At 36.6% G+C, this 19054-nt stretch overlaps 3 protein-coding genes across 5 annotated transcripts in view; 1 reads left to right on the top strand and 2 right to left on the bottom strand.

Moving 5' to 3' along the window:
- LOC132160293 (CD48 antigen-like) overlaps positions 1-564 on the top strand; it is a 29844-nt gene extending 29280 nt beyond the window's left edge. For all 3 annotated transcript variants that reach the window (XM_059570052.1, XM_059570051.1, XM_059570053.1), the window contains exon 6: positions 187-564. In XM_059570052.1, the coding sequence (XP_059426035.1) occupies positions 187-234 (48 nt within the window). In that variant the 3' untranslated portion in view covers positions 235-564. The remainder of the gene's footprint in view (positions 1-186) is intronic.
- The window catches only part of LOC132160281 (uncharacterized), a 159623-nt gene that overhangs the window by 99092 nt on the left and 41477 nt on the right, over positions 1-19054 (bottom strand). The window lies entirely within an intron of this gene.
- Positions 3284-15935, bottom strand: LOC132160297 (uncharacterized). Its single transcript, XM_059570057.1, has 5 exons — positions 15681-15935; positions 6623-6946; positions 5863-6204; positions 5266-5376; positions 3284-4125 (listed from the first exon to the last, which is right to left on the bottom strand). The coding sequence occupies exons 1-5, from the start codon at positions 15721-15723 to the stop codon at positions 4079-4081; spliced, it is 867 nt and encodes a 288-aa protein (XP_059426040.1). The 5' UTR covers positions 15724-15935; the 3' UTR covers positions 3284-4078.

Raw genomic sequence — 19054 nt, forward strand, 5'->3', positions numbered from 1 at the left:
GCTCTCTATATTACCGTATATAGCCTAACAGATTTTCAAACTATCATTACATTTTCTAGCCACTCTGTGTTAGCATCTGCTCTTATGCTTGATTCTATGAAGTTATATTGTGAAATAATCACACTTATTACTTTGAAATGATTGTAAACTGCTGGTTCTGGGTTTATTATTTGTGTTTCCTTGCAGAAATCAAAGGCAGATGCTGTGTATCAAAATGTCCCAAAAAAACAATGATCATATGCTGTATCTACTGGAACTGATGCCAGCTTACATATGGGACAACACCTAACTTTTGGCTTTATTTACAATTATTATCTGCAGTATGTCTGTTCAGTCTTCACTCTTTGTATCACATCTTTTGGTGTTCATGTGATGTCTGAATTTTTGTTTTAATTTAGTGGTTCATCAGTAGCATAGCATCCAGAAACTCAACTAAAATGTTCTATTTTTTGTTTATCATATGGAAATAAACCTAATATTTATTGTTAAATGTTAATCACACCCATTAGGTGTGCTGTCATGTCATTGTCTGCTATTTACTATTCTTGTTTTATTATTTTTGGAATAAATGCATTGCATATTGGATTAAAGTTTCACACACAATAAGCTCTGATTGATTCTTTGATAAACGTAACACAAGCACGACATTGCTCTCTAGTACTCAAAGCAGAAAATCACATCTCTCTAACAACAGCACAAGTTTCACCAGATACAGTCCACTAAAATAATAATAATAATAAAAAAATTGATGAAAAAAACTATTCATATGTAATGGTTAATGTATGGCTGTTTAATAGATATAGGCCACATGTGTATACTTCTAGTCTAACCCAATAAAATAAATATAAGAAATTTAAATTAAATACAATAAAGAAGTTTACAATAAAGTTAAAGGGACAAGGGTAAAGGTAAGTTATTGTAATAATGTATTAGATAGATAGATTCCACTCAAGCTGATGTTTTAATGTAATTTATTACAGAAAAACACAATTGTATAAAACGTATAAAAACATACAAAAACTTAAAAGTACAAAAGTACAAATACAATGAAAAAAATACAAAAAACATATATATAAAATGCATGAAGACTATAAAACATGACTATTTGTTGTTGTTTTATCATGTGCTGTTGCACTTTTCCTGAGTAGTAAGGCATTAGGTCACATGCCATTTCATCATTCAGATACAACCCACATCGTTCATGCATACAGAATGTACTATGAAGTAAATGATTTCTCAAGCTGGTTAACTCTGGTTGGTGTTATTGTGTAAATACGGTTCGTCTTAATGGCAGCTTGCTTGGTTAGATGCTGGATAAGTAAAGAAAAAAAAACTATAACAACATAATATCAGTCTTTTGTAATAACATCAACAATATAAATTAACAACACTTGCAGCAGCAGTTTTTCTGCATCTTTTCTGTTGCAGCTGTGCGCCCATCTGGGCGACATTTAATCGTAAACAGCCAATGCTAGCAACTATAAATGCATGTCCTCAAATGTGATAAAATAATTGGTATGTTTAAGCATTTGTAGGTCTTTCAGTGTCTTTTTTCACAATACTGTAACTTCAATACAATACTATAAACCAGGGTTATCCAAATCTTGCCCTGCAGGGCCAATGCGGTGCATATGTATGCATGTCAATCCGGTACACTTTTTGTTAGTTTGATAGTACCTCAGTCCACATCACATTTTTAACTAAGATAAATAAATGCTTTAGAAGTATTGTTCATTCTTAGTTTGTTAACTAATGTTAACTAAAGAACCTTACTGTAACATTTCAAGTGTGGTCAAGTAATACAATAAAAACAAATAAACAAATCATAACCAATGGCACAAATAAATACAATAGAACAAATATAGAAAATAAAACCAGTGCTTGAAGTTCTTCAGTCAGGTCTAACAATGACTTTCACTCTGTCTTTTGTTGTTTAAATCACATTAATGTCACAGCTGTCACTAAGACTGAGTGGATCTATAATAATGATACAGGTGATTTCTTGCTGTTTATGTTCCTTTAAGACGTAACAAGACTGTTTATGAGGATACTCGCCAAGACGGGTATTTTGACACAATGTGACATATTAATTTGTTCAAGTCAGGACTGAAGTGGTCGAAAGTGGACAGAAGAGACAGATTCCTGTGAACAGGAATGTTTCCCTCGTCTAACTTGTGATCCGATCGACCAAAATACATCTTAGGATATATTTACACTACACGGTTCAAATCACCCAATTCAGATTTCTTTCCCTCTCATGTGGTACAGATAGGATATGACCCATGATGGACATGGATTTGGATACTCTCAGATTGGTTTAAGGCCTCATTCATATGTAAAGATGAATCTGATATGAATCAGATCTGTGCATGCACCTACCATGTAAGCCCACAGATCGGATATTACCAATGACTATAGAATATACAAGATGCAATGGAAAAATGCAATGCTCAATATGGCCACTCTATCGACAAAAACAATGTCTTATGAATAAAAAAGCCAACCGCTCATCTGTAAAGTCATTGCATCACTCCAGCAGCTGGCTGTCCCAGTTGCTATAGAAACAGTCAGCATTCTAAGTCCCTGTTTGCACCACTGCATTTTTGTTTTACATAACATTTGCTAAGGTTATGCCTGTCGTTTACACTACTCTGGCGTTTTCAATCCTCAGAATTAACAGAGGCTTTCGAAAATGCTGCAGACCCCGTTTTTAGTTTGAAAACTCCAGGGTTGTGTTTAAGTGTAAATGGACCAAAACAAAGACTTTTGAAATGATGTCCACATTCGCTCTGCATATCCTTGACAACTGTGTAAACTTTAAGCATTTTTCAAGTAAAGGCCGTGTAGTGGAAACGTAGATATCAGATACGGGTAACTTTTAAAGCAGCACTATGTAACTTTTGGCACTCTAGCGGTTAATAAACACAAGTGCACGCATCCCATGGAAGAACATTATAACTGGAGCAACTTCTTTAAGTTTATAATGATTCACACAGGCATGTGTTACTCCACAGAAGTAACGACCCGACCAGGCTACAATAGTCCAAACATAAGCACTTATTATAAGTGTACTGTAGTGATTCGGGGTAAGACAAAAACTTGTATAATTATATACACATTGTGCAAATTTTGAATAAAGAAAAAGTTACATAGAGCTGCTTTAATATAAAGAAGGTTTACATAACTAAGCGGGTCATCAAAAAAATGTGGATACAGTCAAAAGATCCAAATTTGGCTTTTACAGTGTAAATGCAGCCTTAATACCAAGTGTAATACTCAGAATTGGTGCTCTGCATTTAACCCATCCAAGTGCACTCACACAGCAGTGAGTAGTGAACACACCGTGAACACACACCCAGAGCAGTGGGCAGCTGGATATAGGAGCAACTGGGGGTCCCACCCACCATGATCAAAATAATTAGTAATGTTAAGTCTCACTGGCAGCCACAGGCTCAATCTCAGTGTGATTAGAGGATGAGTCATTGGTGGTGTTCCTCACTAGAGCATCAGTGTGTTAAGAGGACGAGTTATTGGTGGTGTTCTTCACTACAGCATCAGTGTTATTAGACGACTAGTCATTGGTAGTGTTCTCCACTGGAGCATTAGTGTGATTAGAGGACCTCTCATGAGTCACATCCATCAGTGGAGTCCCACTCTGACCACCATGAACATCATTCGCCTGTAAGAAAACAGATTCACAGAAGGTAAAGACATAAACAGAACTAATGATTCACTTACACCAAAAAATAGACTAGGAACTGTAAGTGTATTTCTTTTTTTGTTTGCAGAATATATGGTGTTCTTTTGTTAAATATTAATGAATATGATCAACTGCATTACACTGTCATCTTCTATACTACAGTAAGATACAGTTGTGGCTAAAAGTGCACTTAAACAATACAACTATTTTAACTATTATCATAATAATCTTATTAAATCAACTATTGGAATTATATAGTAACATAATAATGAAAATGTATCCACGCCATTGTTTATTATGAAGTAAACTGTAAGAACAGTGCTGTCCAACAGTGCCAACTTGCAGACATTAATTCTGATTTATTGCAGGTAAACTGATTCAGTGCTCATAGTATCTTACCTGATCATTGTGCTGCGTCCCGGTGTCTGTTTGAACAACAATAACAAACTCAATTAAACACAAACTACTTTGGTTAATTAAGGTAAATACATATATATATAGTATGTCAAATGTCAAATGATTAATCGTGATTAATCGCAAGTTTTGTTTTGTGACGAGTCAGCTGCCTCCTCCCTGATTGTCATCGGCACCCCGTCCTAAATCGCCGCCCTTCACCAGGCTCCCGACAGGAGTGGATGTGTGAGAGGGGGACAAGTCAGGGCTGGCGGCGTGTGATGGGGCACACCTGATGTGAATGGAGCCTCATCACCGCCGCTGTTTAAAAGCCCAATGCGCCCCTTCTGGAGACCGGTCCCTTCCCCGTGCATGCACACTGGTGTCCTCGTGGGTCCAGGAAGGGTGCGTTGAGGGACTCCCGCGCCACTAGAGACGTGAGCTAACGGACCCGCAATCCGGCTGAGAACCGCACCCATTTACACGGCCAACGGGCCATGATGCCGGGTCGTCCATCCCCTGCAAGCACCACGACGAGCAGGATGTGGCCGGGCCATGGGGGAGCACATGCGGCCGCCGGACTCTGCCCCTTACCTGGTTCCCTTCCTTCGTGAACACTGCTCGACGTGGACACCAGATCCCCTGTTTGTTTTGGACACTCTCCCCCTTTGGCCACTTTTATTCCCTCCTTTTTCTTATTTTCTTTTAACAAAAGCCTCTCGAGGCCTGACGCCATGCCCACTGTGTCTGTCGTGTGCTCCTCCCGTCACAGTTTACATAATATTTGTGTGTGTGTACTGTGTATATTTATTATGTGTCTATATAAATACACACACATATAGTATATATTTTGAAAATATTTACACGTATATATTTATATTCATATAAATTATAAAGAAATATTTTTAAATATTTAAAAATATATATAATTATAATAAATAAAATGTATTGGGACCAATGACTTCAACCGCGAGGGACATTGAGTACAAAGTACTTATAGGAAAATACAGGTTTTGACCGATTGTGTATTAAATTACCCAATTTGGGGCAAAAAAAATGATCAGCTAGTAAACTGAACTTTTTCAGAACTTTTTCAACTTTTTGAACTGAATTTTTGAAACAAGCGGTCTGAAAGAATCAAACAGACTTCCCATCACTAATGTAATACTCACCTTTTTTATTTACTCGACGCTTGTAAAAATAAAACCCACAAATAGATGCAGCTATAATCAGCAGGACAGCAGCACAAATTCCTGCTTTTTCACCTGCAGACAGACCTGCAACTGAAAGAGTAAAGTCATTATTACTAGAGAGCAAATTATAATCCATTTGACAAATGTTTTTTTTTTTTTTTTTCACTTTTCTGCTTCAGTCCTCAGCTGTATGATATTGCTTTAACTGATTAAGTGGTGAGTTCTACTGTGTTATTGGAGAACATCACCTAAAATAGCAACACATCATTCAGCTGTCAGAAAAACTGACTGGTAAAATACTGGGGTTGTGTGATGTTTCTGGAAGGTGTGAAGGTGTGTGGAAGGTGTGTTAAGGGCAGGTTTTTAGAGTAGCGCTGCTCTGTCAGTGGAAATGTAGCTTGATTTTGACTTCCCAGCTAAAGGTCCGAGGCTACAGGCTGCATGTGGCTCATTGTTAGCCCCGGCTTAGACTGGCTGACAGTGGAAAAGCTGCTATTGTCTCAAAGCTCTCTTGGATTGATATAAAACATGGAAATTTATTTTAAAATGCACTGAAATGCATAGAATTATGCTCACCGGTGACAGAAACGCTGAAGCTCTTTAAACTGGTGACCACAACAAGACTGCTACTGCTCCTGATCTGTAGTTTATAATCTCCAGAGTCTGTGGTGTTGATGTTCATGATGGTCAGAGATCCAGTCTGATGATCCAGCTTCAGTCTGTCTCTGAATCTCTCTTTACACTGAAGATCTGAACAGATCTTACTCTGATCTCCAGTGATTTCGGCGATGAGAGTCTCATTACAATACCACGTCATCACAACATTTGGGGTTTTTGTTACACCAGGATGTAAAGTGACAGATTCCCCCTCCACTACAGACTTGGTCTTCATTTCATCTTGTCGAGCAGCAGGAACATCTGAAACACAAACCGACATCTACTGGAGGATCTCTGCTGATGAAAAAACCTGCATAACCGGAGAGACTTTAAACCTTTCTTGACTTTGAATCTGACAAACAACATTTATCCAAGTTTTATATTCACAAAAAAAACATTTTACATACTGATTTTACTTTAAATACACAACTAAGAGAAGCTGAAACCAGATATTATACGATTAGAAACTGTCATTGTTTCAGAGCACAACTGCAAAACTGTTAAAACTTAATCAAGCCACAAATAAATTAGTAAATTACAAATTAAAAATCAACACGAAATGTGTTTTAAAGAAATTATCTAAATCATTTATGTGAATATACAGGTAAGTGGGAAAACATATAAATGATGTACTTAAAACATGTATAATCTCCTTATTAACATTTATTAAATGACTCACCATTAACAGCAACTCTGAAGGTCTTTTCACTGCTGCTGTTGCTGCTGATTATGACTAGTCTATAACCTCCAGAGTCTGTGTTTCTGGTGTTCATGATGGTCAGAGATCCAGTCTGATGATCCAGCTTCAGTCTGTCTCTGAATCTCTCTTTACACTGAACATCTGTACAGATCTTACTCTGATCTCCACTGATTTGAGCGATGCGAGTGTTATTAAAAAACCATACAATCACTTCTTGTTGGTTTGTTTTAACCTCAGTGTGCAGAGTGACTGAATCTCCCTCATTCACTGACACTGATTTTTCATCTGCAACTCCAGGTGAACCTGAAGAAGAAATGAACAGACAATCATAAGCCAAACAAAAACACAACGGAAAAATGCAGTGAAATATGTTTCTACCTAAAGATTATGAGATTCCCATCATGGATGTGCCGCAGACAAATCTCAACTGCATGATGCTTAAAATACCCTAAAAGTAACCATTAGGGAATGCTCTCTATAAGTTATTTTTAGGTTATTTAAAAATAGCCACTATGCATCGTTCTGGGAACGTTATTTTATGGTTACAAAAAAATGAAATTTGGTTCCCAAAAAAAAAAGACAAACGGGGGAAAAAACTAACATTAGGGGAACGGTCTGTGTTTGCCGCGTCGCGACTGGCAGATCAACAAGAGACTTATTTTCTCTTCAGTACGGTAGGAAGTTCAATTAAATGAAATGTGGAGGATGTTAACTGTGAAAGATGATTGATGCAGTGCAGACACACATTAAATGCATAAACCAGTGTGAATAAACAATATCTTAAAAGAAATGGAGGTAGGCAGAACAGGAAGCTTTAAGTAGTTGTAGAACTTTAAGTGTAAAGCTTGTTCTAGTACACAGAAATGACATATTCATGGCAATACACATGAAATTCATGTGTTTATTTGTCATTTTAATTTTTTTTTTTTTTTTTATCCTGTCGCCCTCTCTAGTGGACATTAAGTATTAAGGCCTTCTTTGCTCAGATAACAAAAGTCAATGGGATTTTTTGGGGAAGGTAATCCAACCAGCATCATGAAAAACAAAATGAATGTATGTAAACCTATTTAGAAGACTCCCAAAACAATACTATGAACCTCAGAAATGGCATAATAGAGGCACTTTAAAATTATTTACATTTGTGCATTTAGCAAACACTTTTATCTAAAGCGACTTACAGTGCATTCAGGCTATACATTTTTTTTACCAGTATGTGTACAGTATGTTTAAGATCATAAAAAAATCGAAGCTGAAAGTTTTTATAAAACAGTTATGGTAGCTACAGTAGAGCAGAGGGAGCTATAACATCTGTATAGAGACTCTAAAAATGGTAGAAAATAATTAAGCATTTATATACATTAAAAAAATAAAGCTTTATATCATTTTTACTAATTTTAATGAAATACGAATTTTGAATAATGAAAATAATTTTGTGGATGCTTATTCTGATCGATGTTTGAACAAGAAGAAACTGGGTTAAAAAAACTGGTTAGAAAACGAAAAACGAATGGACACAAAAGTACACGGCCCGTTTAACAATCCCGCTGTTCATTTTCAGTACATGGAAACAGCGTAATGCCACACTCAAATACAAAGATAAATGCATGGGTCTAGACTTGATTACTTCCTATGTAAAATATATCAGCGGTAAATCAAGCTAGGCATTAGGAGCATCATCCCACTGGGCAAAGTTATGTCCAGTTGACGTCTTGTGGACGTCTTTTTGTCTTTGCAGACGTTGAAAAGATGCATTTGAAATATTTTGAGCAAAAACATCATGTACTCACACACAGACATCAAGATTTAGCATATGCATCACAACAATGGTGACAATCAAAACAAACAAAACCGCTTCATAGCACAAACTCATCCTTATTTTCCAGACCTTTTTGTTTTAATTGTCACCATTGATGTGATGCATATCCACAATCTTGATGTCTGTGTGTGACTACATTATGTGTTTTTTAAAAATAAGTACATTCTTTTTTTCTACAAGGTTTCTGTCAGTGAAAATAAATAGTTGCAACAAACCGTTAATAACTTATTGTGCTATAGTTTCATTACCATTAAAAGAAAGATGCTAGCACTTGAGCTCACTGCTCTCTGCCACAATAAGAGTGTTTTATAACACAGTTATAACAGCCAGAGACAAGCTAACACAAGAAGTATGAGGACCAAGATCCCAACTAAACCAAACACTGTCCACCACAATGGTGACGTCAAATGATGTTGATGTAAATGATGTAAATTGATCCTCCTCTGCTGAGATCTTCAGAGATTTAATGTTTCAATCAGTGGCGGATGCAGAACGTGACAGATGGGTGGGCCTAGATTAAGTCGAGGTGGGCCTGAATTTATGGGTGTTCCGAAATCAAGGCTGGGTTTCCCGATAACGGTTGTTTCTTAGCGCGAAGACTCTAAAGGGGGCCACACACCGGACGCGCAGCTCAGCGCCGCGCCGCGCCACGTCTAGGACAACGCTCACCTGAAAATCCGATAACATCAGCAATTTTCTGATTTCTGTAAATAAATATAAAACTAAATGTATATTGCAGCACATGGTAAAGTCCGTATATACATTAACTACGATTTGAGACACATAAATGTAAACACGGTCCTGAGCCGTTGCTGGGCATTATATTATATATTTATTTACAGAAATCAGAAAATTGCTGATGTTATCGGATTTTCAGGTGAGCGTTGTCCTAGACGTGGCGCGGCGCGGCGCTGAGCTGCGCGTCCGGTGTGTGCCCTCTTTAGGAAGCTGATATATCTTCTTATGTGCGATGTTACCGGGTGCTGTCCGTGGCGATGGTGCTGAATTGGTTGATATCGATGGCTCGAGAATCAATTATTCTCTCGTGCAGGGGCTTTTTATGTAAGAAAGCGGTGTTCTTTATAAAAGAAGCGCTTCAGAAATAGTTGAAATTTCATTTATTAGGACTCATGGGATATTATAAAAAATAATCCAAACTATAATAGCCTAGCCTACATATTTTTAAATTGTATCATATATTGCTGCCATAATAACCCATAATAACCCAATAAACCCAATTTGTATGTGCTTTCGTCTCTTTCCCATTTTTGTTCGCTGAGGTGGAGCTGCGATTAAATTTTGTTCTTGTAAATACTTTACAGCATTTCAATAATAATAAAAGTGTACATCTTACGTATGGTGCTCGGCAGTGATCAAAAAGGATTTTAACAGTGTATTTTGAATTTCTTCTTGTAAACTCAGAGATGTGGATTCAGACGGCAATTAAATCACCACACGACCTGTTTGTCAAAAAACAGTAGGTACTAATTTGGACAGGGATTTTTATTGCGGGTTGGGTGAGAAAAGACACTGATATTATGGATTCGGACGGCACTAAAATCACCGACTTACTGCTGTAAATGTTTAAAATACCGTATGAGCCCATGAGAAACAATATTAGCGTCTGAATAGGACTTGACTGACAGTAGCCTATGCTTTCACTGACCTTTAAAAGCGCTTTTTAATTAAATTAAATTAATTAAATGTTAATTAAATTTGTTTTTATTAATTAATTAATAATTCCCATTTTTTTTGTTGTGGTGAAGCTGCAATGAAATATTGTTCTTGTAAATACTTTCCAGCATTTCAGTAAAAAAAAAAAAAAAGTGTAGCCTAAATAAGAAGGTTTCGGGAAACGCTGAAACCTTGAGTCCTCTGACGTTACAAGGTGCTGTAGCCATTAAAGAAAACGTATTTAGGTTAATATATATGTTCAATATTATAATATACGTTTTTATTTATTTAATCTATGGTTATGAAAAGTGAACACTGAACAGCATTATAAGAGGCGCAATATGACATGGTCATGACATGACCACTTCATAGGTTTGTTTTGTAGAAAGACTTTCTTTAAAGTGAATTTCGTTTTGTATAAATTGTATCTTAATTTTAATCAATTTTTCATCAACCAATTGCAGATATAAAAACAAGCAAATATAACAGACAATAATCATGGAGGCGCCTGCGCGGTCACTTGCATTGCACGTTAACTGGAGCGCATCTCATCCTAACTTAACGAAACTCAGTGTATGCCTCACACAGACATGAGAAATACATCAAATGCACAAAGCTTGAAATGTCTTTAAACAAAATAATTCAAAACGAAAAAAAAAATTAAGGTTATAACATGGTGTTATTCAAAAAACGTTTTCCACTTGTCTAGTTCAGGGTGCTTGCAAGAAAAGTTCTCAAAGTGATTATAGCTGAAAGCTGCTCGGGAATTCTTTTCTCATTAGAATCATACTGTAACGCAATGAAACATTCAAACTGCTTTATAATGGTAAAAAAAAATGTTTATTAGCCTACTTATTTTGTAATTTAAATTTAATCTACTGTCAAAACTGAGCTAAATACATAAGCCTATATAACATAGGCTATGGCTACCGAGCCAGGAACATATAATTCACAAAAAGGCAACATTGTGATAGTGCATAGGGAAGATCAATTAGAGAGCACGTAGCTCTAACAAAATAACAAAAAAACAACCACAACATAACACTCTATTCATTGAACATTTAAAGTAATGACATGTTAACTGAACGAATATTTAGGCCCTGAACAAGAGGCTGAGGTCAACCCCCACTACACGTTTAGCTTTCTAAAAAAGCAACATTATTTGAGCTCAGAGGCTCAAAGTAGCCTACTTAATAGTCTCATCCTGCTATCAAGCCACGGCCTACATGTAAAGAAAACCATGGCCTATACCTTACCCGGCTACACAAGGCGGAGTCGCCTGGGTTTTGAATTAAAGATGCTTATGATCTTGTCATAATCCAGTGTTTCTGTCAGTTCTCTTTCAAAGGATAACAGGGTCAAATTGTTCAAGCGTTCAGTCACCATTGATGCTCTCAAGCGAGTGTTGATCCTGTGAGTAGCGGAGAAAAGTCTTTCAACACTGCAGGACGTCATGGGTAGTGTGATGATGGCCCTTAACAGACGGTTCATTCCGGGGAAAATATCAGCAGCGCAGGCATCCAACAATTCAATTAGTGAGGGCATTTTGTCTTTGTCAGCTTTGCCCTTGATGAATTGGGTAAAAAAGGCAAATTCCGCATCACAGACTGTTATCCCATACAAGCTGCAAGGAGATTTGATCAGTTCTTGTGTGCCAAAAGTGGTGGATCCTGGGATGAGGGCAGCTGAAGCTCGCATTATTCCGTAGGTTTCGTCTTTAAATCGGCTGTTCAATTCAGCCATCTAATTATTCAAAATACAGTTCCAGAGTGCTCAGATCACCATTATTTTTGATAGCGGATGTTTTTCCCAATGTTGTGGTGACAATAGACTGACTAAACTTTGCAGGCAGCTTTCGTTCACGAGACATTATCAGATCCCAGCATGCTATCTCGTATTTATCCATCAACTCCTCTGTCAATCTGAGAACTTTGTCAAAGTCACCATCTGAATCATCTCGAAAAGTGGCAAGGGTGGCTTTCAATGTTTCAATTAAGGAGATGCAGTCTGTCACGCAGATTGCTGGACTTTGCAGCCCCTTTGTGGCAAAATCGCTGCACTGAAACAACTTGCAAAACACAACAAGCATGAAAATGAACTTTTTTGTTTGCATCTGTTGTAATAGGTTATCTGCATCTAGTTTTGTCTGTCCACTTGTCTCAGAATACTCAGCAAGAGTCTCAAGTAACACGTCTAGCATTTCTAAAACTTTATGAACAGATCCTGATTTAGAGCTCCACCTGGTGTCACATGACCTTTCCAGTTCCTTACATGGGCGTTCTGGATGCATTTCCTTCTGAAGTTCCACAAACCGAGCGTGCCTCTGGGCCCCAGTGAAGAAGTTGTGTATCTGATTGATGACAGTGAAAAAAGTACTGACGTGTCCAGATGATTCCGCAGCAGCACAAAGCACTAAATTCAGTCTGTGGGAATTACAGTGTACATACACAGCTTTGGGAAATGTCTCTTTCAAGATAGATTGAACGCCTCCTCTGTGCCCAGACATGACCGATGCCCCATCAAAACAGAACCCGACACAGAGAGAAGGGTCCAAACCAAGTGGTTCTAGAATTTCAAGGATCCTCTGCGATATTCCTTGAGCAGACAGGTCAGCTGTTTTGACAAAGCCCAGCGCTCGTTCTTTGATTGTCCCACTATGGATAAATCGAACACAGACAGCAACTAGCTCGCGTTTCGAAACATCTTTAAACTCATCTGCAAGTATGGCAAAATATGTGGGCCTAGGCTGTTCTTGCATCTCCGTTTTTATCTTCCTGAGTAGAAGTGAAGCGGCAGCCTCAAGCAGCTCGTCCTGAATGTGGTGGGACATGAGTGTAGCATTTCGTGGCAGTTCAACAAGTTTTTTTTTTATTTCTGGGTCGTACTTCGATATAAACTCGAATAGCTCCAAAAAATTCCCCTTGTTTAACGCTTCCTGAGTTTCCCGGTGCCCTCTCAGGGGTATCTCCATTTTGGCACACTGCATGACAACATCCAGCACAACTTTGACGTGCTGTCGATTACGTTCAATGAACGAAATGGAATCTCCGTGCATCTGATTTAATACAGTACCGCTGCCTTGTTGCGCATGACTTTGTTTGTAGGAGAGTAATTTTACAAGTGCAGAAGCATGTAGCTTGCTAGACTGATGCTTCTCACAGACCTGGCCTATACGTTTCCAATTTTTGAAACCCTCTTTAGTAAAAGTCCCCTCAGTGTGCTGTTCAGGAAAATGCCGACAGGCTTTACAAAAAATCAGGTCTTTCGACTGGCTATATTCAATCCAGTTGAACCTTTCATACCACTTGGCGTTGAAGCTTCGATATTTCCCATCAATTATGGTACTCGGGAATGCCTGTAGATGAGGTTGGGTAGCAGGTTCCCCCAGAGCTGACAGATCCGACGGTGCAATTAAGTGTAGCAGTGATCGTCGATTAGCCATAGGCAGATCTGCTTGCCGGTTAGCATCAGTGGAGGTCGTCGGTTCGGAGTTAATCTCCGCTCCATTCTCAGAGCCAGTGGTTGTTCCATTACGATCCACAGATTGGTCCTCCAAATAATTATTAATCTCAATACGAAGTTTTTTAAAAAAATGAGTGAGAGTAACTTGTTTGGCCATACTAAGAAAAATCAAGATACCGTACACTTCTAGCGAACGTTATAACCGTTGGTTGTTCGCGTCATAGATGGTTCGCGCCAGATTACAATAGAGCGCGCTACGATGTTGCATTGACCAATGAAAACAAGTCACCAACACACTTAAATATTAAATAGTTATCAGGCTTACTTATAATTTTACTGTTTTAACATAACATGTTATAGATGAAATACACCACATAAAGTAGTATCCATATTTAACAATACAGAGTAGTATTTTATTTATTTTTTTATTTCTGATTGGGCGGGCCAGCTGTCAATGTGGGCGGGCCCAGGCCCGTCCAGGCCCGCCCACAGCTCCGCGCCTGGTTTCAATCATCAGTTATTTCATTATTTCATGAAGATTATTTTATTTTCTTGATTTTAGGACAAACACAGTGTCTGGAAATTACATCGAAATAACATCTAAATCTAATGCATCCTGAGAGTGTTGATTTGGTCCAGAAACAGTATAAATGATGTCTAAATGAACCTTAAATGGTGTTGAAATATGTCCACTGACCACTTTTGAACTAGTTTTTAACCTTGTAAGGAGGTTCTGTGAACGTCTAAATCAGACGTACAGAAGACGTCAAAAAAGATGTCATAAAAAACTTTCATTCTGGCTCCTCAGTGGACGTCTTTTCAACGTCTGCAAAGACATAAAAAGACGTCCACTGGACGTAGCTTTGCACAGTGGGATAACGCACAGCACAGTTAAAAATACATTAATACTGCAAAATTCACTTGACCTGAGCATTTAGAGGGTCCCCATTTTAGATATTTTACTAGAGTTGTGACGTTCGCGAACGAACCGATTCTTTTGAACGGCTCATAAACATGAACGATGGGAGCCGAGTCGCGGCTGGAGGGGAGCCGTTCTTTCTGTCGTTCTTTTTTCCTATGCGTATTTCACACAGATGCACACAAATGAGCTCCTCCGCGAGACAGAACAGTTATAGGGGGAGGGGCGCACCCAGCGCAGGCAAACCCTTTATAGCGTGATGATATTAGTTATTAGTTGTGCATGTTCATTGAAGCCCACTTTGTTATTGTTCATTGACTTGAAGGGGCTGATGTCCTATTTGCAAATTTTACAGTAGTAATAGTATGTAGTATGTAGACATTTCCATTTTATTTATTCTAATTTTATCTACTTTAAATATTTTTTGTTTTCTATCAAAATGTTCTTGTGTGATAATGTTCTTGTGTGAAAGTGTTTGTAGTAAAAGCGGTTTTGCACAGAAATTCATTGCAGCCGGCTTTGTTTTTGATGTTTATTTGAGTAGGTATTGTATGAATAACATAAGTCAACGTAGCTTTACACACACACACACACTTTGTACTAAAGGTAAATCCAAAATAGTGATGTCACTGTCCAAGCAGAGGGATTTGTGCAACCCTATGGAATATAGTCCACACACGACAAATGAGGTAATAATCAATATCAATATTAGTGATCAATATCAAACTCAGATATTGGTGTGTGATATCTGAGTTTTAATTATTTGGCTACAAATCTCACCTCATCATTCCTCCCAGTGATTATTTCCAGGATAAACTGAGATGCCCCCAAGCTGGCTTCTTAAAACTGACTAAATATTTAAAAAGAGCCAAAAGAGCCGTTCTTTTGAACGGCTCTTTGAAAGGAACGGATCGCGAAGATCCGGATCCCCTCAAAGAGCCATAAATCCCATCACTATATTTTACTACTTAATGAAAGTGAAACAATAATAACGTTATTAGTAAGTGCGTCACATCTTGAGATGTTAGTAAATACATGTTTACAATGGTCAATCAAAACACACTGCGGGCAAAATACAATAATAATAGTAATAATAATACATCTCCATCGAATAAAACGTAATTATAGGTGGAAATAGAAGAGGATTCAACATTTAAATGTCTTACCGCGGTAGGGCAAAATCATGAGGAAAATGAATAGATTCTTCATTTTCAAAATATATTTAAAATAATAGTAATAATGTTGATTTTATTAAATAAATGCTCTTGGTTCCCTTTGCTGTAAATGAAGAACATCTGCAGGTAGAACGTGAGAAAATAGAACCCTCCAGCTCTGCCAGGGCTTTCTAAATAAATCAACCTACTGTGGTAATACTAGCCCAACCGCCTTTCAGCATAAGAGGGGTTGTCATCTGTTGCTAGGGTGGCCAACTTTAGAAATGGAAAATAGGTACTGGACAAACGTGGATAATAAGGGACAGAATAGTTGAATGAATTAATCAATCAAATAATCAATTAATAATAATAATAAATAAAATAATAATTTATGGTAGATTGTGGAATTTTTGAAAATTGTGCAATATATGCAACGAAGAGATTAAAAATATTTCTGATCTTGTATGAAAGCACGTTTCCATCAGTGAATAGAATTAAGTACTGTTCTTTTAATCACACAATTATTTTTTTCTCAAAATGATGACTTTTGGTCAGAATTGCATGACATAAACTCACAACTTTGACTTTATTTCTCAGAATTGTAAACTCACAATTGTGAGTTTTAAAGTCATACTTTCATATAAAGTCACAATTGCATGTTATGAAGTCAGAGTTGTGAGATATAAAGTCTTAATTTTGTTATAAAGTCAAAATTGTGAGATAACAAGTTGCAGTTACCTTTTAATTGTTTTTTTATTCCATATTATGTGTGTGTGTGTGTGTGTGTGTGTGTGTGTGTGTGTGTGTGTGTGTGTGTGTGTGTGTGTGTGTATGTATGTATGGGTGGGTGTCATTTTCTTAGAAACAGTACCTCTAGTCTTCCTCCAGGAAATACGAGTCATGATCTTTATCTGGTATGTTCTCTAAAGACTGTTGGCTGTCAAATGTTCCTGTCAGTGATACCATCAGCTGCTCATTATCTGCAATTCTTTTTACTTTTAATTAATGGTTATTGTCATGGTTTAAAGAACTGAAACTGCTCTTTGTTAATAATTGGACTATTTTTTGGGAGCGTCCTAGGCAACCCTCTACACACACCTTGGCAATATAATTGCCATTGGCTAGTACATTCTTTTAGCTTACTCGCCAGACTGATATACTACTTTATACACACACACACACACATGATTCCAATCAGCTTATCTTTGCAAAATGGTACAGCTTCTTAAATCTTAGATTCTTAGTCAATCAAGCATTATATTATGGTATTATGACAATTAATCACAATTTAATGATAGAACTTTAATGATTAGAACTAAAACTTGGTAACCATGTCATTTTTACTGAACTTCAGACTGGTGGTGATGCTTAAGATATTGTCATTCTGGGTTTCTGATAAAATATAATAGTAGTAGTTAATATGAATTAGTATTAATAGATAATACTACCATAACAATATACAATGCACTACGGATTGATGAGCTGCTGGGTTCATGAATATTAATCATGTTGTCTGTGTTCGGTTGAACTGATTTGCTGAGATGAGTGCCAGCCAATGAAATTGCCATTTGTGCATTGTTCTAAAAAGCTGAATAATTCTAAATGAACTCAATTATTTTGACAAGAAAATACAACAAAATATTATTACTTATTACTAATGATTAAGCTCCTACGTATCTAACTAGCCTTATACCACGCTACATTCCATCACACTCCCTAAGGTCACAAAATACTGGACTTTTGGTAGTTCCTAGGATAGCAAAGTCCACTAAAGAAGGTAGAGCTTTTGCACATTTGGCTCCCAAACACCTCTCTATTTCATAAGACCATTCTGTAAATCACGATTAAACCTTTTCTGGGAAAATGACTGTTAGTGCAAGGACCTGTATGGACCTGAGCAAGAGAAAATGTAGGGTGGGAATTGTTAGAACATTATTGGTAGAACTCATGTCAAGTTGTCCAACCCTACTGCAAAGACTTGTGTCATCGGGAAGAGGAGAGATGCCATCAGTAAAGGGAGGGAGAGGTTATTTAGATTAAAGATTACACAGGTACATTAACTATAAGAACTGTAATTTTTTTATTTTATTGTGATTTAAGTAATACAAATAACAAAGCAAATATTACAATCTTCTTTAATCATTCCGGCAGCACCTGCTCAACTCTATGGTTATATGATATTATTGTCTGATGTTTTATTTAACCCTCAAACGTCCCTCATTTCCTGTTTACAAATCTGGTCTTTGGGGTCAGTATTACTCCACAATTGATAGAGTAATTGTAAAAATATATACATTTTTAATCATACAATTAATATATGATTTTTGTTTGTTTGTTTTCTACTTCTCATCTATTAATTAAAGCTATGTTTTGGGAGATATTAAGTACTTTTGTACCTATTTACCACAAAATTTCTCAACTACATCATTAGCTTGCATGTAAAATATAACATTTTTATGAAACAAACAAAAAAAAATCCTTTCAAATTTGATTTAAGTTGCTTCTGGATATTGATCTAGGTGTTAGGTGTAGGTGTAGCAATCTGCTGGAAAAAGTTGTAGAAATTAGATTTTCTTTTTTAAAGAATAGTGTAATGAACATATATGTCCAGCAGAGGCTCAATGAACATATATATCCAGCAGAGGCTCATAGAGATCCATTCATTTTTCTGGAAGTGGCTCCCTGCTTCTCCCACAACTTTATATATATCATACTACTATTACTCCAATGATGCTAGTTGACATGTAGTTACTTATTAACAGCTGTCTTAACTGTACAATCAAAATAATCAAACTGATAATACAGTAAAAATAGCTCAAAGCAAATGTGTCCTATTACACATTCATCTGATCTGATTTCTGATCTTATGGATGTTTGAGGGAAAATATTATTATTATTATTATTATTATTATTATTATTATTATTATTATATTTATAAGTGGTCTTTGACTGCTTTAAGTAAAGTAGCATGATAAAAATAGCAAGATATGTGACTTATAATACATTATAAATATGAGAAATATAATCCATTGTAATTTAAGTGGATGCAACACATTCACTGTGTGTTATAAATCATCATACTCTTAAAAGCTATAACCACAAATAAGTAAATATAAAAACATTAAAACTGTTCTTATGAATATTCATAAGATTATATAGTATAAGTTTATTTAGTTATTAATTTTTTGAATGCATCATGCATTCATTATAATGCCTTAAGAGTATCCTTATAATGTATTATAAATATGGGCTTTATAGAAAGTGTTACCAAAAATGTTTACATAGTCATATCTTTTTGGTTAATTTTTGGTAACACTTTCTATAAAGCCCAGAACAACCGAACAATACCTTCAGAACAACCGATTCAAGCCCCTTTTCTTTTTTCT

The sequence above is a fragment of the Carassius carassius genome, chromosome 16 (assembly GCF_963082965.1).
Source record: "Carassius carassius chromosome 16, fCarCar2.1, whole genome shotgun sequence".
Taxonomy (NCBI): Eukaryota; Metazoa; Chordata; class Actinopteri; order Cypriniformes; family Cyprinidae; genus Carassius; species Carassius carassius.

Excerpts from the sequence above, each read along its gene's own strand:
- LOC132160297 (XM_059570057.1), bottom strand. The coding sequence starts at position 15,723 with ATGAAGAATCTATTCATTTTCCTCATGATTTTGCCCTACCGCG. Across the intron at positions 6,205-6,622 it reads CTTCAGAGTTGCTGTTAATG|ATGTTCCTGCTGCTCGACAA; the intron begins GTGAGTCATTTA and ends TTTGTGTTTCAG. Across the intron at positions 4,126-5,265 it reads GCGTCGAGTAAATAAAAAAG|ACACCGGGACGCAGCACAAT; the intron begins GTGAGTATTACA and ends TTGTTCAAACAG.